Source organism: Larus michahellis, chromosome 2 (assembly GCF_964199755.1).
Source record: "Larus michahellis chromosome 2, bLarMic1.1, whole genome shotgun sequence".
Taxonomy (NCBI): Eukaryota; Metazoa; Chordata; class Aves; order Charadriiformes; family Laridae; genus Larus; species Larus michahellis.
The window spans coordinates 79,569,216-79,593,538 of NC_133897.1; the positions used below are offsets into that span (position 1 = coordinate 79,569,216).

General features: G+C 41.1%; 2 protein-coding genes across 2 annotated transcripts; both read right to left on the reverse strand.

The window, feature by feature from the left end:
- Positions 1-203: 203 nt before the first annotated feature.
- On the reverse strand, positions 204-4,754 carry LOC141739233 (ovalbumin-related protein Y-like). Its single transcript, XM_074576081.1, has 7 exons — positions 4,587-4,754; positions 3,879-3,929; positions 3,113-3,241; positions 2,230-2,347; positions 1,853-1,995; positions 1,404-1,559; positions 204-605 (listed from the first exon to the last, which is right to left on the reverse strand). The coding sequence occupies exons 1-7, from the start codon at positions 4,752-4,754 to the stop codon at positions 204-206; spliced, it is 1,167 nt and encodes a 388-aa protein (XP_074432182.1).
- Positions 4,755-13,950: 9,196 nt separating this feature from the next.
- On the reverse strand, positions 13,951-20,291 carry LOC141739241 (ovalbumin-related protein X-like). Its single transcript, XM_074576097.1, has 7 exons — positions 20,124-20,291; positions 19,419-19,469; positions 17,998-18,126; positions 17,094-17,211; positions 16,191-16,333; positions 15,723-15,878; positions 13,951-14,402 (listed from the first exon to the last, which is right to left on the reverse strand). The coding sequence occupies exons 1-7, from the start codon at positions 20,289-20,291 to the stop codon at positions 14,001-14,003; spliced, it is 1,167 nt and encodes a 388-aa protein (XP_074432198.1). The 3' UTR covers positions 13,951-14,000.
- Between the last annotated feature and the right edge of the window lie 4,032 nt (positions 20,292-24,323).

A 24,323-nucleotide genomic window follows, 5' to 3' on the forward strand; every position in this document is an offset into this window, starting at 1 on the left:
TCTTGCATACAGGTTGTGTGAGCAGAAGTACCTGCACCTGAAGATCTGAAAAGTTACATGCTTCTTCAAGAATACCTCCCTAGATATTGAAGGCTTTCCTCTTGGAGAAAATATCGAAGAGCTGAGATTATACTACAATACTACAGTAAGAGGGGTTCTGTTCCCGAGGGGAAGGCAAGTGTTATTTCCAACTCTTTTTCTCCTTAGGGGGAACAATATTTACCAAAGAAGAGGATGCTGTTGGTTGGGTTGTGTTTGACGAAGAAAAGGAAAGGGTGGTCAGCCCTAAACTCTTCAAACTCAGAGGACTGTTTGATGTCTCCCATCACCTCTGCTGAGCCTGCCATCTCGGTGCCCTCTTCGGTGACTTCCATGTATGCCTCATGGATGGCCTCAGATATCTTCAGGGTCTCTGCTGAGGAGATGCCAGACAGATTGGCCAAAGGGCTGAAGAGGTCAGTCATACCCAAGGCCATTAAGACAGATGTGAGGTTATATTTTTCCTGAATCTTCATGCGTGGGAGGTACACTTTCACTCTTTTCTTTTCCATCATGTTCGGACTGGTCCACTCTGTAAGTTTTTCAAAGCTGATTTTCTTCTCAAGCTGCAAAGAGAGGCAGGGAATGAAATGCCCAAGACAAGAGTGCAATGGCCTTACTAGTTGTGTTTGTTCCACTTATTAATATTTCTTTCAATTTACTTTGTGTACACAATAGAACTGATACTTAACCTTAAATGTATTTGTTTATCCTGTATGCTTCCTCCTGACTACAGCCTGTAGCTCATCTGTCTTGATAAAGTTCTCCAAAACTTTGTCATCTGAAAATTTCTTCATCAGATCAAGGCTTTTTTTTTGAAAATACAGTTCTTGGAAACATCAAATCAAATTGGCCCCAAAATTGTTCCTCCTGGAATGTATTTTATTCATTCCTTCCCTCATCTTAGTTCCTTTCTAATGCTACTTTTCCCAATTTCATTTTGGTCAGCTCTTGGAATGCTTTCCCCATCATTTCCTTTTTTATTTCCCCTTGGATAAACTTATCTTGTTTAGAAAACTTGAGTACTGTCCAGGAATATTGAAATCACTCAAAATGAAAAAATACCCTGCTAGCATAACTGTTTCTGGCACCTGATGGAGATCGGTGCATATAGCAACCTCCTCTTCTGCAGGGCTACAACATACAGCACTACACTCCTGTGCCTCAGACTGAGCCCAGGGCTCTCCTAAGAAGCCACTCTCTGCCTGAGCACCTTGGAGCGCCTGGAGGGCTCTTGTGCTCCCCTGCCTGCCCAGCACAGCAGTGGTGCGGGCAGCTGTGATGTAAATGGACAGCAAGAGGTCTGACAAGACCCAAGTCCCACGGAAGCGATAACTCTTCTGCTTCCCTTGCCAGCTCCATACCTGCTCCAGGCCAGAGATGTCATCAGGCAACAGCACCAACATGCTCAGCTGCCCACTGGCGTACGGAAGCTCCAGGATCTTCATTTTCTCTGCAGCCACTGCTGCCACTTTGAAGGTGCTGTTTTGACACATCATTTGCACAGGTCTGCTTTCTTGCTGCAAAAACAGAAACATGAGACAACGTGACCAGGGAGCAATTTTTTCTTTAAGCAGGCAAATGTACAAGCCCTTTGAAAGGGACGGGGATTGATCTTCAAGTATGTTGTCTTTGAAGATGAGCTGTGTCCCTGTCTTTCTCTCTTGCTTGCTGGTGTGTCCTGGAAGCCTGGTCAGACACAGCTCTTGCAAACACTCCTTAGTGTGTAACATTCAGACTGCTGGCTGCATGAGCCAACAGACACCCTGGCCAAAACCTGCGTCTGTGACCTCCTACCTCCATGTGCTCCTACCTCTGTCACATTGAAGGGCACTTCCTGAGTGTGTTCTTCTTTAAACGCCATCTTCCATATCCCTTTGAAGTAAATGGCATTCACAAGGACCAGCTCAGTATCAAGATCAACAGAGCCTGACACAAGGAAATCTTGGATCTGTCCTTTAAGAAAGAAGCAGGGCAGAGAGTGGTAAGATAGACCTCCTCTGGTGTGCACAAATGCCTGCTGTGAAGAGCATTGGGGGTGTGGGGTGCTGCTTTGTGGAGTTTTGTTTTCATAGCAATAAGCAACGCGCTCTTGCTTGACCCACTTTCTCCACTCTGAGAAGTGGAAGACAAGGGTATAGATTATGGTAGGTAGAGGAAAATATCTGCTACCCATTTTTCAGTCTTTACCATTTGTTTCTTTCTCCACCCAGGAATTAATGAGCTGTCTTGCTTCCTCTGTAGCTGTTTTGAAGTTAACTTCTTCCAGCCCTGCTTTGTAGAATTTCTTTGCACACTTTAAGTATTCCTGTAGGCAGAAGAATTGCTGTCAGACTGATGAGGACTTCAAAATGTATGAATGTGAAATGCAAGACTGTGAAACAAAGCAGAATGGTTAAAAGAACAGTGAACTTTTATCCTTGTGTTTGAACACATCAGTCACAGCTGTCTTCCTGTAACTGAATCTTAAAGCTGGACAAGAAAGACAGCTTCGCATATTTAGGTCTGGCAATTTTTTCAGATAGGATTCTAAGTTAAAATTTCAAATTATTTTCTATGTTTTACCGAAACACTTTCAGTTTAACAAATATTTTTAAGGACAGACAATGTTTGCTTCCTTCTCTTTGTCTCCACTTTTTATTTTGAATACTGTGTTTTCACATTCTTAGATTTCAAAATCAAAGCTTCCTTCACTGGGAAGATTTGATATTTGGCGTTGAAAAAATCCAAATTTGACAATTTCAGTCTCTGTGCTTTCACGTCATAAAATGTATTTCATTTCCCTTAACAGTTACACTTTTCATTAAAAGCCATTTTCTAGCAAATGAATAGTAGTCTTGATTACTCCCCGTGTCTTGCAATGTGGGCATATTTTATGCCATTATATTTTTGCCTGGCCTTCACCTAACAGCCACAGGAAGGTTCAAACTCATTCTGAACCAGTGCTCCTCATGCCTCACAACCACCTCTTCATCAACACACAGTGGGCTATTGGTGGTGGTGGTTCTCTAGGGTAGAGTCACAGGGGCCTTTATGAGGACTCTCGCTGAAGTCAGGTCACAGTATAACTCACCGGAAGAATGGGGTATGTTTTTTCAATATAGAGTCTGTCAGCCATCTTGAGTGAGTAAGTTGCATTTGGCATGGTGATGTCTGAGAGAAGGTCCTTGAATGAATTGTGGAGGTATTCAGAAGTGCCACACTGAAGCGATAACATGGAAATAAGAAGATACATTGCGTTAGCTTCTTCTTACCTAGGAAATAAGACCCTAAGGGATTGTCCTTATCAGTAAAAGTCGCGCTGCAGTGGATTCCTCCCCCACAGACATAGGGCTGTCACCTCTGGGACAGCAGGTGCTGTGGTGATGGTGCATCGAACCAACAACTTCATCCTTCTCAAGATAAGTCCCCTGAAAACAGTGCAGTTGTGTTCCTGTCACTGAGACTCCTGGGCTCTTCTCTGCCCAGCATCTTCTTGCCCTGCTTTGGAGTCTCTCAACTGCAAATCTGACTGCTGTACCCTGGCTCCAGGTGCTGAGCCTCTTTTCACGTGCTGTCCCCAGCAGCACTTGCCCAGGAAGGCACCCTGGTGCCCAAAGCATCCTGCCCCCACACTGTCACTTGTTCTGGTGCAAGGTGTGCAACTTGCCTTCTTTCCCTGGTTTTTAAGAAGTAGGTGGGTTACACCTTCCTTCCCTCCCTTCACAAATCTCCTTGGTTTGAGAGTGTTACCATAGTTTTTGACAGGGTCTGAAACTGCCAGGAGGAGAGGCAGAACAACTCTAGTTTTGTTCTGAGGAGAAAATAAGACAGAAAGGGAGATCAAGTAATTTCTCTACCTGGGAGTCAGTAGTGGGTCCAACTCCTGTAACATTATCAAAGCGAAGAACCTGCAAGAAAAAATGCCAGAAATGACAAGCATGACCAAAAATGATGTGAGTTGGAGATTTACACTCAATGCTTGAAGTGAAGCTGTTGGCTCATTAAAAAAAAAGTGCTAACTGAGAACATAGGTGAACTAAAAACTTACAGGTGAGCTTGCTTGCAACTGCTTTATGCCCTCTGTGTCCTTCTGAGAAAATGTAAATACCACTCTTTGTTGAGAGGATATCTTTTCTAGTGAATATCTAGAAATTAACTGAGTCACATATTATGTACTGCTAGTAATATTCTGTCTTCCTCTCTTCCTGGAATTTATCTTTTGTATATATTAAAAAAAAAATCTGATCACACTATCTGGAAGATGTCAGAATTTAGGAGCAAAGCATATGATAAAATTTGCTGACTGGTAATCCATTTTGTTATTGTACTTGAGATGTTTTTCTTTCCTAAGTCAAAACTAACTGCTCCTTACAGTGACAATATACATCTTTGGTATTTTCTCTAAAAAACTCTCAATCCAGTTCTTCATTTTGTGACTTTGTCTCATTTCTGGTGCATTAAAACAGGTGAGAAACTTGTCACTGGATAGTATATTTCAGTGAGGTTACTTAGAAGGAAAAACAAGCAAGCACAAGTAGAGGTCATTTTACACACACTTAAATTACCTTCTCCATCTGAGATTGAGTGTTCCCTCTTGCTCCCAGATAGACCATGGCCAAGGCTGAAATGATGCTCAGGGGGGAATAGAAGATGTTCTCGTTGGCATGGTGGACTTTCAGCTCTTTGAATACATCAAAAGAAAATTCTGCATTTGCTGCAGTGATGGAGCCCATTGTGAAATCAGTGTTCTCTAAAGCAAACAGAAGGAGTCTGACTTATTATGATGAAATATTAATTGTAATGCAAGAAAGTCAGTGCACTTGAACCCATGAAGTTGGTGTGCAGGGTTTTTTTCAGCAAACAGAATCCAGTGTTGTGGATTTGAAAGGCAGACCTGCTTTTGGATCCATGAGCAATCAGAAGGCTGGAGGGCTACCGGTTATGCATAGGCTGGTGATTCTTTTATTTGAAACTTGAGTTCTCCTTCATGTAAACCATATGTTGAAAATGTTGCAAAGAACATTAGCTACCTTGAGAGAAGCTCACCAATAGTCTTTTCTCATCTTTTAAGGAAAAAAGCACACATACATAGATTTGTTCTCAAAATCTTCATTATTTAGAGACTCCAAAACCGGTTATTCACTATAGTTTTTAACATCACTTTTAGGATCAGTTGACAGATCAGCCCTCTGTGATCCAAACTGCAGTTAATTCCAGTACACAATGTGCAAGTCTGAAGCAACAGCATAAGTTTTGCTGGATTTAGTCTAATTTCAGCCTAATGTAAATGGAAGCTAAGTTCTTACACCACCCAAATGTTAGCAATGGTACCTTCATTTTTTTAAAATAGGATAATGAAGGCACAACAATGGTGACTGCAAATGATTTACCAAATCCATCCAGTTTATGACAAACATCTATAACTAGTACCTGTTCCATTCATTGTTGACTCAATTACATCTCATTCTGGTTTTAAAAAGTGTTCTTTAATTTTTATTATCATCTTTTCAATATAATCCACCTTTTAATAAGACAGTGCTCATTTAGCCTTGTGTTTAATTTTCAGAGATCTTCACATCTTCAATATTTAAATATTTTTTCTGTTCTGTTTCTGATATTCTTGTAAAATTTTTCCTGTAGTTTCAGCACCTAACATTTCATCTAACAATGAAGAGAAGAATTTTTTAGTAAACAAGACAACACAGGTAGAAAATACAGTACTGTAAAGTCTAATGCAGCAGTATAGTGTTTCTATACAACTTCCCACATGGTGACACAAGCAGAGAGAACCTTGCTAGGGTGGAATTTCCCCTTTTGCATCCACAGAGCTCTTGGGAATCTTCAAGCAGTGAAAACTCAAATTTATTTCCCTCTGTGGCTGCTAGGGAACAAAATCCAGGATGCTGCCATATGTATCACAGTCCCTATGGAATCAAGACATTTATGTGACAGTCATCTCTTAATGTGGAATAATTTGATCAGTGCATCTAGCTCTTTCCTTGCTAGAATAGATGCTCAGTCTCTCTCTAGATTGAACCATTTATATAGGTGGTATAAGGTAGATGTATTGATTATTAGAAATAATTTAGATAGAAATAGAAATAATTTTAATAGAAATAATTAGAAAATGTAACTATTAAGGATAACACAGAGATTAAGTATGCTGTGGTCACCTGAACATGCTGCATTCCTTAATTTCATTCGGAGAATATCTCCTATAAACCCTGCAACTGAGCTTCAGTTGCATCCTCTTGAATTTAAACAAATTCAACTTTGTCTCTTAATTCTAAATGAAAAATTGAAGGGATAGAGGAAGAAGGAAGAAAGGCTGTCATAACATATCACCAGCTTTTGATTGTGGAATAATTAGTAAACAAAGCTTTAGCTCATACAAACAAATACTTCGACTTTATGAATGGCAGAACGTGGAACAGTAAAATAATGCAAAACACGTGTGAAAGTGAGATGAGATTTCTTCAGAAGGCGTCCTATAATCATTTGTTTCTTCAATTGATATTGAAGGGCATAAACATGAGGTCTCATCAATCTTTTTGTAAGTTTTGTAGGAGAGAATTTTTTCAAAATTGCACATTAGAAAGTAAATCATAATTGAAAGAGAAGCTTACCTTATCAGGTTCACCTGTGAAGGTAATAGTACAGCTTCTCAGCTGTACTTGGGGCAGACTTGCTGAACTCCTTGAAATATATCTTGTGTAATTTTGTGACACGCCCCCCACTGCCTGTTCTGTGTTTAACAAATAAAGTGATGGATGGAGCTCGATGTCAGACATGCACTTTTACTTGGAATAAGTCCATTCTTTCAAAAAAAAAAAAAAAAAAAGCCTGAATGAAAGGATTTTACCCTAAAATCTCCAGAATGGAAGAGTCCTTCTTCATAGCATGTGAAACCTTGCAGTAAAGGATGGAGCATATTGAAATGGCTGAAGCAAAAATAATGATGAAAGCTGTTCATTGGAACTTGAATAGTAAGCATGATTCGGTTACCACAGCAAATAGTGTGGCATGGCTAGTGAAAATAAAACCAAAAGTGAGAAATTCAGTCTTGCAGAATGTCTCTAGAGAATTTTGAGTTAATTTCCCGTTTATTCCTCTGTAATGAGTACTGACAGGCCTGATCCCTCTCCGAGTCACCATTCTGTCAACTCAAAAAATTTGGTAAGGTCAGCATACACAGGGCTGCTTGCTCTGATATACCCACACTATACCTATTGCAACTTTTCTCTCTCCTGTTGTTGGCTGAACTACCGTTATCACTAGTCTTTCTTCCCATCAGAATCCATTGCTCTTGCTGTGGAATGGAGAAACTTCTGCTACCAAGGAACTTGAGAAAGAGCACATGCTTCAAATGTTAGTTGCCGAATGTAATAATATTGAAATATATTGTTCTGGAAAAACTTATATGCAATTCTCTGGTGCCACTTACAGCCTGCGTTGTAGAAGACCACAGACATAGTGTTTCACAGAGCACATTTTTTTATCCTAGAGCCATCTAGCTCAGGGAACTCATACATAGGCACAGTCTGCACAGCACATCAGCTGAACAAAAACATCAGTGAGCATATTGTGGGAATACAAAGTAATTTCAAAAGCAATATTCAGAGCATCTGTATAGAGAAGAATTACAGACACGAAGAAAGGTGTGTCGGGGAAAGAGAAGTTGAGCAGAGAAGAAAGACAAGGCTTCTGATGCTTTTTAAATTCAGACATCAGGATATTTAGACCCCAGTCAGATGCTACCAGAAAAGGATTTGAACTTGCTGCTGAAATTTTGAAGGGCGGTTTAAGGTGAGCTGTTCTTTTTCTCCTCCACAGGTCACAGCACCAGATGCTAGGTTCAAAATGGGCCTTTGTACACACAGAGACCATTCTAACAGATCTTCCACAAGTAACTTCATGGCACATCAGGTGAACAAACCAGCTGAAGAAACATTCATGGTCTGCAGGACAGTCATAATATACAATAGCAAGCATAAAGCAGTCACATAATTTCTTTGAAATAAAAGAATGAACAGACAATAAAAGAAACTACTTTGACCTCTCTAAATGCTGTGTGATTTTAAAACAGAAATCCAAAGTCAATACACAAAATGCCTCTGAAATTGTCTAGAACAAATTATGCTTCTGGAGAGAAGAGATGGACTCCTTAACCCTTTTACCTGTCTATGCAAGTGGAAAGCCTCTGAATCATCCATACCTTTGTCTCTAATACAGTCCTTATTAGTCCCATTCAGCTGAAGATGCTAGGGCAGTAATAACAGCAAAGAGCTCAGTCTGGACTACCACCAGAACTTCACATGGCAGTTTGTAGCCCAGGCCGGTCTGCTACAGCCGTTGCTGTGCAGCGACAGTGCTTTTGAGGAAAGGTCATTAGGCTTTGCCTCACATTTGTGGCCCATTGCTGCATATCTATTATAAAGAGAATGAGCTGTTCTCTCACAGGAGCGGTGAGTAAATTGGTCACCACTGCTGTGAGCCCCGTTTAGCTGAAAACGGTATCACCACGCTGGTGGAAAGACAGGTCAAATGGGTGAATGTGTCTGTACATGGTGAATACCTTTAATCACACAACTGGGAGCGCTCCCAAAACTGTGAGCTGCTCCTGTGGCTGCTGCCCCTTCTGCCTTTTCTGCTTAAGACTGCTTTGTTGCTGTTCAAACAAGCTTTAACACTCACGGCCATGGTCCATTGTTGTATACTTTACAGCTCAGAAGTCAAAGGATTAGCCAATATGTTTCACCCTGTCACTTCCAATTTTTGACTATGCCTTGAATCTTTTTCCTTGACAATGGTCCAGTGGCACGCTCCAGCTCACTGTATGTAAGCCACCTTGGCATTTGTGCACCATCTACCTGAATTGTGTTTGGATCGTCTTAGACAGCCTGTAACTTAGTAGCTACAAAGATGCTCAGTGAGTCAGTACAGTTGTTTCATAACAGCCAATTTGCAGCATTAATGTTGTTAGCAATGGCGTGGTTTTCAAAATACTTCTGAGTTGAATATATTCATTAATGAAAGGAATTTTTTTGTTTTGCAGTAGAGAAGGGGCAGTACAATCCTCCAGAAGCATGTTAATACACAACGCATGTTAGTGTTTTTGTCAGCGTTTTGATTTTATTATTGGTGCAAGGAATGATTAACGTAAAGCAAGTTGCAGACGCAACAAAATTATTCCACAAGTAAAAATCACTATCAGACACCTGTGCAGAATCATAAGAATAGAAGACGCATTGCATAGTCTACTCGGCAACTTTAGATCTGTCATGCAGTCTGGTGGGATTAAGCAAACCTTCCTGTAGTTGAAACACTTCCTGGGATAAAAGATAATGGATTACCTATTGTAATGTAGCTGTGTAATGCAGCACAAACACAAAAGGATGTGTTTCACCACATGTCCTTGTTTGACAATGCTTGTCCCAAGAAAGAGGTCAGCTAAGGCTCTGCTGCCCTTTCCTCTGCCAGGCATTTCATTGTGGAGCTGTCCCTAAACCAACAGACTCTTGGACATTTGAGCCTTTCCAAAAGGATACAAAGTCCAGGTCAGCTCACAGACCAAAGCCTCTCATCCAATCACAAAAAACCACGCAGAACTCAAGATTTTGTTCTCATCCATGCTGCTTCTATTTTCCCAGTAGGAAGGAGCACGTTGATTGTTTCGTGCTTGTCTTGCTCAGAGTAACTGCCAGCGATTGTTTGGTTAGTTGCCATTGCAGACCTTGGTGCTGTAGCTCTCAATGATGGTTTCTCTCTCAGTTGTCCTGTAGGACTGTGTTCTTTCCCCAGTCTGAAGAAAATGAGGCGTCTGGTTAACCTCCTTCAGACAGGAGCTCACAGGCCACCTGGCACCTTTCTGCTATGCCATTCTGAAGAGATGCACATTGTTGCCTGTCGTGCTGCCTTGATCATTCACAGACTGCGACAGGGATGTACGCACCTTAGTGTTGGCAGAGTGTATTTCTCCAGTGAAGGCATCTCAGAAGGATCCTATGACGACTTGGTCACAAGTTTCTCACACTTACTCTCTGCATTTGCTTAGCAGTGCACACAGCGTCCAGGGGCTGCTGCTACACAGGTTCTGGACCAGTACACGCAGCAGTGCCTTTATCAGTCACCGCAGCATGTGTGAAGTCCCTTACTCATCCCTCTAGTCACTGGGATCAGTCAACAGCCAGGGCGAGGCTGTCAATAGTCTTCCTTCACTGAGTCCTAAGGAGGCAGCATGGTATCCAGGCCCACAGACCCAGCATGCACATGGTGCAGGACAGGTGGCCACTGGTGTTGGCACAACTAGTTTACTGACTGTGCCATATGGGAGCTTAGTTAGCAGCGTCCCTCCCCATGGAAAAGACTGTTCATGGCAGCCCGTGACTAGCACTGCTCTTGTCACCATGCCTGTCACTTTACCTCCCATCGCTCACTGGAAAGCTGCCCAGCATGCCCGTTATCTTGGCACATCCTCCCAGGAAAAATAGCATTTTTCTTTTGCACAAAGTAGGACAAACTAATTTCTTGGTTTGTTTCAACACAGACATCCTTCCATGAAGCCTTCCTCCCCTCTGACTAGTAGCTTACTGAGATTCTTAATAATATTCCTGGAATGTTTCCTGCCTCCCCTGCAGGGAAAAACTGCTGCAGAAAAGGAAAGAAGGAGAAATGTCACTGCAAAAAGGCCCATGCCATTGTGTTGGCTCTGCAGAAAAGAACTGGGGGTCCCGGTGGACACCAAGTTGACTGTGAGTCAGCAACGTGTCCTTGTGGCGAAGAAAGTCGACAGCATCATGGGCTGCATTAGAAAAAGCATTGTCAGCAGGTAAAGGGAGGTTGTCCTTCCCCTCTGCTCAGCGTTGGTGGGACCACAGCTGGAGCACTGTGTCCAGCTCTGGGCTTTCTGGTAAAAAAGATATTTGGATGAACTGGAGCAGGATGAGAGAAAAGCCATAAAGATGATGAAGTGATTAAAGCCTCTGTCATGAGAGGAGAGACTCAAAGAGATGAGACTTGTTACCCTGAAGAGGAGAAAGTACAGGGGGGGATCTTATCCATGTGCATAACTTACTTGATGGGAGGGTGAACAGAAGATGAAGCCAGACTTTCTTTTCCAGCAAACAGGCAAGAGGCAACAGGCACAACTTGAAATAGCATAAATTCCATTTAATCATTAACAAAAACGCCAGTAGCAACAAGGAGGTTTTCAAGGTTTATTTATTTTTGTCTTTTTTCAAATGAAAACTTTTGGGGCATTTTTAATATTGTTAAAATTTTGGCCTTTTTTTTAAAAAGGCAAATACACTCAGCTGCCTATTGGCATGAGAACCAGAAGCACGCCTGGCCAGGTGAAAGCGCAGAGGTGCTCAGGCAAAGCACAGAGCCCGGCCGTGCTCCCGGAGCACCTGCACCTTTCCACTGCGTGTTTGCTCGGTGGGCAAGGGGACAGAGAGGCTTAACCACAGACCCCATCGCTCTGGGACACAGGAAGGGCTGCTTCTCACAAATCTCCCCAGTGATTTGGATTTCTCAGAGGACACAGCAGGTATTTATCATCCCACCGGCCAGGTCTGCCACCCGCTTCGTGGGGAATACTTTTCCCCTGCCCTTTAAATATAGTGCCTCCTACCTGGTCGGTGGTGGCCAGGTCCTAGACATTGGTACTTTGTTGCTGGTTTGGTTCATTATTGCTGAATTTGCACTTTTTCCTGCCTCCTGTTTTCCCTTTTGAGAAAGGGGAAGCTTTGTGCTTGGTTGTCAGCCTCATGGCTTCTTTGCTATTTTCCCATTCCTTCTTTTTGACCTTTGTTGTGGTTCAGGAAACAACATTGGTCACTGCGGCATATCTTTGTACTTTAAGCACTTTCCAGTTTAGTAATCATAGGAAGGCTAGTTTGCAAATGTAAGCCTTTTCAGGTCTTCTTATTGTTTAAGTGTACTGGCTTTTAAATCTAACAGACTGGATCAACTGCTTCTGGCTACACAAGATGCAAAAGGTGAATAAACTGCATATAATAAACCTCGAGATGTTGAAATTTTACATCTCTTGGAACTGTTCATATCACTGCGTTCATTTCTAAAGAACAAAAATTAAAATATATTCGGTAAAATAGCTGTTTTTACGACTGAAAAACAGCTGAGGCTATATCACAAATACCCTGATGATATTCAAATAATGTGGATGTCAGACCTGTAGCACCAGCTGCTTTCCTCTACAGATCTGCTTTTATTGTACTGATGTGGAAATAGCCAATATTAATGACAGAGTTCCTCCTCTCAAGACTCTCAGTGGGGAAATGCTTTGCCTAATAGCTGTCAGTCTAGTTATTCTTTCTTATAGTTTTTGAGTTATATGATTTTCAGATTATTTCATCATCTAAAATAGCAGAGCTGCTGGAATAGTTCTTCCTTGAATTAATAACCAGAATGATTGTCAGTGCATACCCATTGGAATTGTATTGAAAAATACATATGAATAAATTAGTATTCCATTGAGCTATTTCATAGTAATCTGTAATACAAAGAGGAATCAATATCTAGATGTGTGCATTTATGAATTTTATAAAAGCCTAGGAAACTTCACATCTATGTGCATTATTCATTCTAAAAATAGGATTTTGTACTAATTCCCATTTTAATCACAAGAGTTACCAATGTAATGATATTTTTAAGGGTTTGCAGTCCAAACAATTAATATAATTCTCATGACAAGCATTTGTGATTTTCTTTTATTATGTTAACAAAAAAAAATCAATTGTATGCATCAAAATCAATAATGTATGATCAGAATGAAAACAGGACATAGTAGTGAGCATATATATCCTTATTTGCAGGTGACAATGGACATATAGGAAGAAAAAGACAGAGAATATTAGGATTCACATATATTTCTTAAAAACAAGAGATATAGCCTTGAAATATCATAGGAACAAAGAAGCCCAGCTGCATTCATGGAAGAATAATGTACTTGAGTTCTGTAGTTCACCTCAGGGCTTTCCAGGGACTAATTGAAGTTTACTTGCTAAGCAAGCTCAACAGAGACAAGGTTTATTTTGAAAGCTGTGTTTTTTCACAAAAATCCCATGGAGCAATCAGGCTCGTTAGTACTACTTGCAGGATTTTTCTCAAAAAAACCCAAAAAACTCTCAAACTTGAAGTGTATTCCAATGTCTTAAACAAGAATTCAGACAGCTCTTTTGCCTGGCACTTCTCACTGAGTTCTGGATCATCTGGGTCATCCAGATACCCATGTTTCAGGCTTTGAATCTACACTCTATGAGAAGGCATAACTGCACCTACACAAAGTTTGATCTCTTTGCTCTCTCTGAAGTGGGAGACTCTCTATGACTTTGGAAAACCTCTGCAAGAAATTCAGAATCAGGTGAGGAACTCATGGTGAGAGAACAACCCTGGTGATAGTGGACACGTACACCATTTCCCAACAGCTAAGGAAAAAAAAAAAAAAAATTTACAGAGGCACCAATCAGTGACCTGCATAGCAGAATCTTATCCACAAGCATCTCCTCCAGACTGGAGATCTCAAAGCTTGTGTTTCAGGAACAACAACATGGTTTTGTCAGCAGAATGTTACTGGGGAATGGGCTGAGCACAGCCCATGGCTTTCTATTTAATGAACTCCCAAAGACTTGGACTCGTACCCGTAACTTGTTCCTCGAGTGAAAAATCTCTTGGCCCCTTCCTGACTGGTGGGTGCCTCTATTCTCTGTTGGCTTAGTCTTTGCTAAGCTCAAGCAATCCTGAAACCAGTATGAGAAGGGAAAGGAGTAAACATGCTTGCTGCTGTTTCCTCACCTGCAGGTATGTCTTTGCTATGGAAGCTTCCCAAATGGGCATTTCTTAGATTAGGCTTTCCACTTGGAGAAAATATTGAAGAGATGAGATTACGCTACAATGTTACAGTAAAGGGGGTCTGTTTCTGAGGGGAAGGCAAGCATTATTTCCAACTCTTTTTCTCCTTAGGGGGAACAATATTTACCAAAGAAGAGGATGCTGTTGGTTGGGTTGTGTTTGACGAAGAAAAGGAAAGGGTGGTCAGCCCTAAACTCTTCAGACTCAGAGGAATGTTTGATGTCTCCCATCACCCCTGCTGAGCCTCCCACCTCGGTGCCCTCTTCGGTGACTTCCATGTATGCCTCATGGATGGCCTCAGATATCTTTAGCATCTTTGCTGAGGAGATGCCAGACAGATTGGCCAAAGGGCTGAAGAGGTCGGTCATACCCAAGGCCATTAAGACAGATGTGAGGTTATATTTTTCCTGAATCTTCATGCGTGGGAGGTACACTTTCACTCTTTTCTTTTCCATCATGTTCGGACTGGTCCACTCTGTAAGTTTTTCAAAGCTGATTTTCTTCTCAAGCTGCAAAGAGAGGCAGGGAATGAAATGCCTGGTGTGTAAATACAGCTTCTTCATACCATTCATTTTAATCAAGGCTATTATAAAAAAAAACAAACCAGAATGGTTCCTGAAGTGCATCCTATCAACACCCTTCTTGTAGTTTATTATTTGCCTCTCCAGTACTGCTCGTGTCACTATCCTTTTGTTCAGTTCTTTATGCACCTGAAACATCCCCTTCTGTCCAACTCATCTTGTGTCTCATGACACAAGTTTCATAGCCTAGCAAATTAGTCAGCTTGTGAAAGAGATTGCAAAGAAAAAAGGCCATGAAAGTTTACCTACAATTGATTGTACCTAACAAATGCAAACTCTTCTACAACTTTAATAACTCTTTAATAACGATCAATGTGATTTTTTCCTACTTCTTTCAGAAATCCTGCATGAAGATAATTCAATTCAGCAAATTAATGCTTTGAGTTTTGTTTCTCCCTTGCATCTTTCCATTTTTATTTCCTCTTTGCTGTTAGCATCCTGTATTCACTCAGTTGTTTAGCTTCATTTTCTTCCAAGACCAAGACAAAAGTTTCATTTAATTTTGCACAGCCATTAGATTATATTTGTATTCTTGCCTCACTGCGTACTGGTCCCACTTCTCTTTTTTTTTTTTTTACTTTAAAGGACAAAACCATGTTTTTTACCAGTTTTCATACATCTGGCAAAAACTGACTCAGCCTGACTTACTTAAAGCAGTTTTGATGTTTTCTTTTACTTTCTATGCTCTTCTAATTTTCTGTCCTTGTATGTTCATGGATTCTTTCTGCTATTGCTGTTCATTCCATTAGACCCAATTCTCTTCTGTTTTCTTTGTTTGATGTGCAATTTCCAAATGTCTTCATGCATTTCCTTTCCATCTATAGATTTAAGACTTTCTGAAGTGTTATGGATCAGTTAGTTTAGCCTGATTGGTTTCACCATTTCAGAATGAAGAATATTCCATTAAGAACATGCTTTATCTAACTTTGTTTTTCATTCAATGAATACATAATAAGAGCAATTTTTGAAAGCAGCCCATTTATGATGTTTAGTGATGATTTTGTGAAAAAAAAAGAAAGTATTTAGTAATTGCTGCAAAGAAGTTTTATTAGACTGAGCCCAGGGCTCTCCTAAGAAGCCACTCTCTGCCTGAGCACCTTGGAGCGCCTGGAGGGCTCTTGTGCTCCCCTGCCTGCCCAGCACAGCAGTGGTGCGGGCAGCTGTGATGTAAATGGACAGCAAGAGGTCTGACAAGACCCAAGTCCCACGGAAGCGATAACTCTTCTGCTTCCCTTGCCAGCTCCATACCTGCTCCAGGCCAGAGATGTCATCAGGCAACAGCACCAACATGCTCAGCTGCCCGCTGGCGTACGGAAGCTCCAGGATCTTCATTTTCTCTGCAGCCACTGCTGCCACTTTGAAGGTGCTGTTTTGACACATCATTTGCACAGGTCTGCTTTCTTGCTGCAAAAACAGAAACATGAGACAGCGTGACCAGGGAGCAATTTTTTCTTTAAGCAGACAAATGTACAAGCCTCTACAGGACAAGACTCAATCTTCAAGCGTGTTGCCTTTGAAGAGCTGTATCTCCATTTTCCTCTCCTATCTGCTGGTGTGCTCTGATCAGACACAGCTCTTGCAAACCTGACGGCGAGGGGCCCAGCTAAATCACCTGGCCAATGACCACAGCATGTTGTATGTGTATCACCCAGCCTGCAAGCTGTGCAAGCCAACAGCCTGGCTTCCTGGCCAGAAGCTGTGTCTGTGCCCCGCTACCTTTGTCACACTGAAGGGAAGTTCCCGAGTGTCTTCTTCTCTAAATGCTGTCTTCCATATCCCCTTGAAGTAAATGGCATTCACAAGGACCAGCGCAGTATGGAGATCAACCGAGCCTGGCTCAAGGAAATTTTGGATCTGCCCTTTAAGGAAGAAGGAGGGCAGAGAGTGGTAAGTTTTATAGCAGTATTCTTGCATTTTAGAGGTCAATTGACATGCTGCTTCTTGACTTGACTTCCTCTTCTTCAAAGGTCTGCATGTGGAATTCAGGTTCATGAGGATGATTTAATAGAGAACAACTGGCACCTGGCCAGCTATTCCTGCAAGAAGACAGGTAGGTTCAGGAGTGGTATACATCCCCAGGAATATTTCTAACCAGTGCTTGGCAAAAGATCTATATAGAAAAGATGGAACAGGAGAGGGAAGCAATGATATAGATTTTCTGCTTCTCACTATGCTTATTTCTCACACTTCACTCTTGGTTTTCCTTCATCTCAGCACAATAAAAGTACACAAGATCCTGAATCAATCCTTTCCCACCAGCAGCCTAGTGCATGCATCACTTTCTCCACTGGAAGAGCACTTCTTACCCATCCAGCACGAGCTTATAAAATTATGCAATACTCCAGAGATGGTGGGACTAACCTTGCATGAATTAAGCTCCTCAGACACAAAAAATTTGCCTATAAAGTGTGCATATCCTGGCACCTCTGCCTTTGCCAGATATGTTTAAAACACACTGGCACCGCCACACAGGTACAGTGGAGTCATCCCTTTCCACAGCAAATACCCACTAATGGGGACAGGAGGAAGAAATTTCTCCTCTGATGTTTAGTCTTTCCAGAAGTTGTTCAAATACAATTGCAAGAGGGAAGTATATTTCAAAATCTTGTATGACCTTACCGTTTGTCTGACTTTCCACCCAGGAATTAATGAGTTGTCTGGCTTGATTTGGTGCTGTTTTGAAGTTGACCGTTTCCAGGCCTGCTCTGTACAGTTTCTTCACACATTTTAAGTAGATCTATAAAGACAGCAATTGTAGTCACCAAACTAGTAATTCTTTAAAAAGAGCATGAAGATGAAAATTTGTCTAAAAGGACTTTTATAGTGATGCCATGGTTAAGCTGCTTACTTCCTGGAAGAACCTGCTAAAACTGGGACAGGAAAAATATTCTGATCCATGACGTTTTCAGATCTGACATTTTTATTACGTGACTAGTTAAAAGTATATATTAGAAATCTTTAAATATTTTCATGAAGAAAGTTTTATCCAAAAACATTGTTTCTGGTTCATTTTAGCATATTTTATTATGATAATGTCCACTCTGTTTCTTTTTTTAAGCATTTTTCCTTATTTTTAAAGATAAGAGGTTTCTTTGATTTAGAATATTTGTATGTTTTGTTTTGAAAATGTCAAAAGAAAGATTTTGACACTTTCAAAAGTTGTTTTGGAGGTGGGGTTTTCAAGTGAAGAAATCTGCTGAAGTCAAAATATTGCCTGAAAAAAACCCAAACAACCTATTAAAATTAAAAGGCTTTTGGGGAGCAAAGCCCGGGGCGTGGGAGGGGGCAGATTTACATTACCAAATAGCTTTGTTTATTACTCCATCCGTTTTTAATAGGGCCATCTTTTTACCTGGAATTACTTTCCGTTCAGGCTGTTGGCAGGGCTGTGGCAAAGGGAAAAGCCATGTAAGTCCACACCAGTGGGGATCACTGAATTAACAGATCACCTACTCCAGCCAATCCTCATGAATTACAGTTTTATACAGGGTTTAGCAAGAAGTCACTCTAATGTACAACTCACCGGTAGGACTGGACGTGTCTTTTCAGCATAGAGTCTGTTGGCAATGTAGAGTGAATAATTGGCTTTTGGTGCAGTGATATCAGAGAGAAGTTCTTTAAACAGTATGTGGATATTCATAGACTTGCCACACTGAGTTGTTGATAAGAATATAAAAAGGTATAGCTGTTAGCTTATTTTAGTAGAAAGAGAATTATTTATAAGGTACAAATAACATGGAAAAACAGTGTTTGGATATTCGCAAGTGAACATGTGCTACAGTCTAAACGCTCCATGAAAGGGATGTTCAATATAAGCAACTAAAGATGTACAATTAGTTTATGGCATGTGATGACACTCATTCTAGGTGATAAAAAGCAGAAAACCTCAGTGATTGATTAATCTGAAACCATATGGCTCAGGTGAGGAGACAAAAATCAAAATTCAGGTGTCAAGGACTGCAATTGGTGAGTTGTGATAGATATAGGGCCTCTAGTTCCCAGGTTCTGCTTGCATTTTCAGGGCAGCTTTCTGCTGAAGCTGCAGATGGGAGAAGAGTGCTAGATGACAAGGGAGTCAGGAAGTATCTCATAATATGGTGGAAAAATGGATCAACTGTCTAACCCCCCGAGAATAGTGTTCCAGGTGACACAGGCTAAGACCACGTAAGAAAAATATACAGCGATAAACAGTGCCTGGAACTTCATTTTATGAGAAGGACAATTGTGTTTAACTGCTCCTTTCTAGGTGCTTAACCAGCCACGAAATGCTTTAGCTGATATTACCTTTGTTTTGCTTTATTTAAAAAAAAAAAGAAAGTTATCTTGTTCTTCGCAAGTCCCACCTTGTGTTTGTGGGTCCCAAGTGGATGGAGACAGGCCAGGGAGCATGGCTGCTTGTGTTATCTTTACAGGTTAACACAGAGTAAAGCACATGGGTGGTAACAAGGTACTGGGACCCCTCATGGTGCTCTTGGAGTAGCAGTGGGAAGTGGAGTCCGGAAAAGTCCCTAAAGCTTTTGGAAGAGTGTGGTTACTTTCCAGTTTTTGAGGCTTCTGGCCTCTTTTCTGCTGAAGCACCTTCCTGCCCCACTTTGGAGTCTCAGCTGCAAGTCTGACAGCTGTGCCCTGGCTCCAGGTGCTGAGCGCCTTTCAAGTGCTGTCCCCCAGCAGCACCGTCAAGTGTGCAGATGCTCATCTACACAACAAGGTAGTCCGGCGCCCAAAGCATCCTGTCCTGTCACTTCTTGTGGTGCAACACGCGTAGCCCGTCTTCTTTTTCTGTTTTTTGTTGTTTTGCTTTTGTTTTTTTTTAATTTACATCTCTTAAATTAAAAGCATTAGCAGAGGTATGGGAAGGCGTTGAACCTACTTGAAACACAGCCAGAACAGTCTATTCTCAGCAGAAAAATGCAAGAGAAATAAATGTACCTTAGATTTCTGTACCTTGGTCTGAATAGTTCCTCCAAGTCCTGCAATTTTGTCAAAGTGAAGAACCTGCAATCGAAAGTAGCAATAGAAGAAATTAAGTATGTGAAGCCCACTGAGAGTCACTGACGTTTGTGCTGAAACTATAGGTTTGGCCTAACCAGGTCTGATTGATTAACACACAGAAGAACTGAGAAGTTTCATGTGAGCTTTAAATCAGTTTTTTTACTGCAAGTGCCACACTGAATATTTGTGACTGTGATACTCGGCTTACATCCCTTCTTTTCCAGCTAATGGTATTGAGGCTATAAACCAGCTACAACCTTACTGTACTGTATTTATAACTGTGACTCTTGCTTTCTCAATGTTTTATCTTTTGTATATTACAAGTTGTTCTTTCCACCTGGAAGGAATCAAGTCTGGGAGATAACATAATTGGAAGCCAGAGACCTGCTTTAACCATTCTTCAGAACTGCTCTTTCTTAATGGAAACCAAAGACCGTTCTTACCCTTCATGGGGAAAAGCAACGGTAAGTGAAAACTCAGCTCCAGATCCAAACCACGAGAATGCCATTCTTTTTCTAGGCAAGTTTGAAGCCAGTGCCAAGCGTGACTATGTGACTTTCTCCCCTTAACTGGAGAAAGTCCCAAAGATGTAAATGGACAATCTGTTGCTGTGTTGAACAGGGCCAAAAGGAGTTTGTATCCATTTATATAACTTACCTTCTCCATCTGATACTCAGTGTTACCTCTCGCTCCCAGATAGACCATGGCCAAGGCTGCAATGATGTTCAGGGGGGAATACAAGATGTTCTCGTTGGCATGGTGGACTTTCAGCTCTTTGAATACGTCAAAAGAAAATTCTGCATTTGCTGCAGTGATGGAGCCCATTGTGAAATCAATGTTGTCTAAAGCAAACAAAAATATGACTGTATAGAGGTGATAGGTAGCACTTGTTTTAAAAAGTACTGTCAATAGCCCAGAAACTGCTAGTTCATTGCTGGTTTTGTGATGCTGAACCAAGGAATGATGTAAAGCTTACAAATTCTGTGGTCCTTAGAAATATTGTAACTCCTGACCCATTGATCTCTGAATGTCTGTTTGTTTTCTTTCAGCAAGATACTAGCTCATCATCAAGGCAGTGTCTTGTACGTGCCTTTTAGGAAATAGATAGTTTCATCCCTGCTTTGATATGATAAAAATAACACTGAATGGATGAGTTTCCCTATGGCCATCCATAGGGCTCTGAATGGTGCTTGAGACAATGCAAACTTCATATTTAATTTCTTCTGTGACCGCTCCGGACCATGACTCGGGTCTTTAAATCAAATGTAGTCAACTTACTATACTCTTTGTGTACTTCTTACTGTTGCTTAGTAAAACCAGCCACAAAATTGGAGGTTGCTTTCCTGTAGTTTATAGGAGTAACAGAAGTAAGCTGCTCTGTAAACCCAGCCAGTTGCTTAGATGCTGAACTATAGATTTAAGGGGGATCTTTCCTCTAGTCCCATTTCAGACATTTAATCTCTGCTCATGCTTTTTTGTTGAGAAAAAGCACAAGCACAGATACCATAAATAAGGGTTTTGTCAGTACAGCTTGAAACAGCGTAGAGCTGCATTCATTCAGTCAGGTGCCAGTCCCGTACATGCAAATGAATGTGACATGTTAAGGATAGTCTTTGAAACCTGCGGACATCCTCTCTTTTGAATCTGAGACCAAGAAAGTTGCATACTGTTCTTGTATCTCTAAAACAGTTAAAGTTGGAGGAATGGCAGCATACCCATAGTTTGGAGCAGATGTGGCTGATTATGTGACCTGAGAGGCATCTGGGACTAATGACTGTGGAATCACAGGCTCTCTGAATCATCATACGGTACCTCACCTGTGTTCTCCAGAGAGTAAGATCAAGCAAAGAGACATGCCTTTGTTCCCAAAATAATCATTAAAATCATAAAAGAAGAGTTTTAATGCAGCATCAGATTTTCAATGAAAAGGCGGTATTTCTACTCAAACCTATGGTGTACAAACACTGAGATTTTGCACGCCTAAAAGTATTTGACAGTCAAACAATATAAGATATATTGATAAGGCAATGTAAAATTACTGTATATGCTGTCTTTTTATGTATCTGTCTTATACTTACCTTAAAGTTCTGAAACATAATATAACTTTTTTCCATATTAAAGAATAACAATTAGAAATTATATTTTACTTGGAGAAATACTTACCCCGCAAACTTCAGAGGCACGCAATAATCCAGCTTGCCAGCTGAACCTAAACAGATTCTCTGAGCTCTTGGTGATATATATTGTACCATTTGAGACACTCCCACTGTTAGCCTTCAAGGAGTCATCTTTTGAGTCACTACCTTTTGTCACGACCTTTTGATTCATTGCACTTCGAAATGTTGAGTAGGCCAATGTTAGACTAGTACTGCAGCAAGTCAACCTTTATTTATTGAAGTAAAACCTAATAAAAAAATTGAATTATTTAAGCTTTTGCTGTAACTTATAAGGCTGTATCAAAGCAATTGGAGTTCAAGTCTAAAACTATTCAGTTCTTTTGAATTTACACATGAATGAGATTGGGCCATAGAGGTAACTGCAGCCAAATGAAAAACAAATGCAAAAAAGCTGAGGAAAAACAGTGTTATAAATATATCCAGTGAAACATAATATGTTTTTAATAAACCTAGCTGTAACCTAGCTAATCAGATCAGGTGATTCTCACAGTCAAGTGAAGCTAAAGATCCCAAAATATTACAGGAAAATAAGACCCAGTCCGTAGTGCAGTGATCTGGGAGTGAGCAAACAGTTCCCACCACAGTCTTATCGTTAGTGAGCATCCACGGATATAGCTGAGGAAAGAGTCTTGTATCACCAGGGAGTGCAAAAAAGTGCATCAGTCCCTGAAAACCTCGCTGTTTCTCTTCTTCTCACCTATGAGGCACTGTAAGCCCAGAAAGTACTGTAAAACAGTACTCCCCCCAAGCGTGAAGGCAAAAGTGGATACTGGACTAACTGCCAAAGGTCTGACATGTACGCAACAACTCACTACATTGTCTACGCAGAGGAACAGAGGGAAGTTCCTCGTGGACAGTGACCATCTGATGTGGCCAAAATAATGCAATTCCAGGCAGAGCCAGCTGCGGCATGGTCATTCTTTTCGGGAGGGTTGAAATGGATTTTTCCCATGTAAGAACAGACACAAAACTTTCTGTTTATTTTTCAAGACCAAAATAGTACTGAAAGGTGGTTTTGCCTGCCAAAAGGCAAAAGTGTGTTCCTGGAGTCCAGTAATCGGTATGGTTTATAGCCTGTACTTTTTAAAAGCACAGCCACCTCTATTTCTGTACCTAGGTGAGACCAAAGTTTATCTGAGGTCAAACTATAGGGTCTACAGCATCCATGTGGATGAGGGGACGAGGGCTCTGAGAAGAAAGTGTGTTTTGCTAAAAATTCATTTTGATGGAAACATTCAGAGCAGCAGTGTTGAGATGAATTAGAGGCCAGAGGGTGTGCATGGCAGAGATTTGGGGAACAGTCAGCAATTATGTATCGGCTGCATTGTAAGTCAGACCCCAGCGTATTCAAATAAACAGAAATGGATTTTATCCAGCCAGTAGGATTTAAAGGATTGAGGGTCAGCTTTTAATTTTCTTTCTCCACAGGTCATGGCAACAAGGCCCATGGTACATGCACAGGCCATTCTCATAGATCTTCCATACCTACTTTTTACTATGGCAGGTGAATAAACTGCAAAATCTGTCTGCAGGAACATTCATGGTCTGCTAGACAATCATAATGCACAATATCAAATATAGTTCAATTGTAAAAAGCTATTACTCTTTATTGAATAACAGGCTTGATGAGCAGTAAAGAAACAAATCTGGCATCTGTAAAGGCCATAGGGTTGGATAATAGAAATTCCAAATTTGTATATATTAAGTTACAGAGCATACAGCAGTAGGTGCACCCTCTGTGAAGGGGAAAGGGAGCTATTGCACCCTCAACAGTGTGTTTCATTTTGCTGAAATGCAGGCATGTACGTGCAGAGCCTGATAACTGGGATGGCTTTCAGCTTCCCAACTCAGAATGACCTTTTCATCTGAGGATGTCATAGATAGTAAGCGGCTGTCCCCTCACCTTGTTCAGTGTTCCTTATTCTGTGAGCTGGGCTGCTCTAGCTTTTATTTTATCCTATCAAACCTTTCCTGTCCAAGGGCACAGGTTTTGTGTGGAGAGAGCTGGAGTGTGTCTTCTCTTATTCTCCCATTTTCACATATTCACATTAGAGTTCAGGCTACTGATCAGCAGTTGCCCAAACATGCCTTTGGGGCTTCCATGAAGAGCTTCCCTGGGCACCCACACTCCTTTGTATGCTCTGGTTCAATTTTTTTGTCCTGTGTGGACATCTGTGGAGCATGCACCTGAAGGACACAACCGGCCCTGCACAGATGGCCAGCTCTTTGCCTAATGTCCAAGATTTTTCCAACAAACATTTTGTTACACCAACTCCTCTAGGAGTGGCCATGTAGGTGTTTCTGCTATGTTCTCCCAGCCAATATATTTGCCTTCTTGGTACACTCTACATTTCATAACTCTTCAGCAGCATGATCACCACAACAGTCACAGCAGACACTGTCTGAAAAATATGCTGTTAATTTCAGAGTTAGAAGAGCCTTAACTGAAAAGTAAAATTACTGAAAAGAAAATTGGTTCTGTTTTACCTGAAACCAGGACAGTTATCCACGCAGGTAAGCTGTTTCAACGCCTGATAACTGCTCAGTTTCTGAACTATGCGAGCTTCCCTAATGTGGAAAACTACTTTGTCAAGGCAGGCAAGATATTTTAAAACATCCAAAGTAAATGAGTTCATGGAATAGAGGAAATTTGGTTCTGCCAGTAGTCATGGATGGGGTA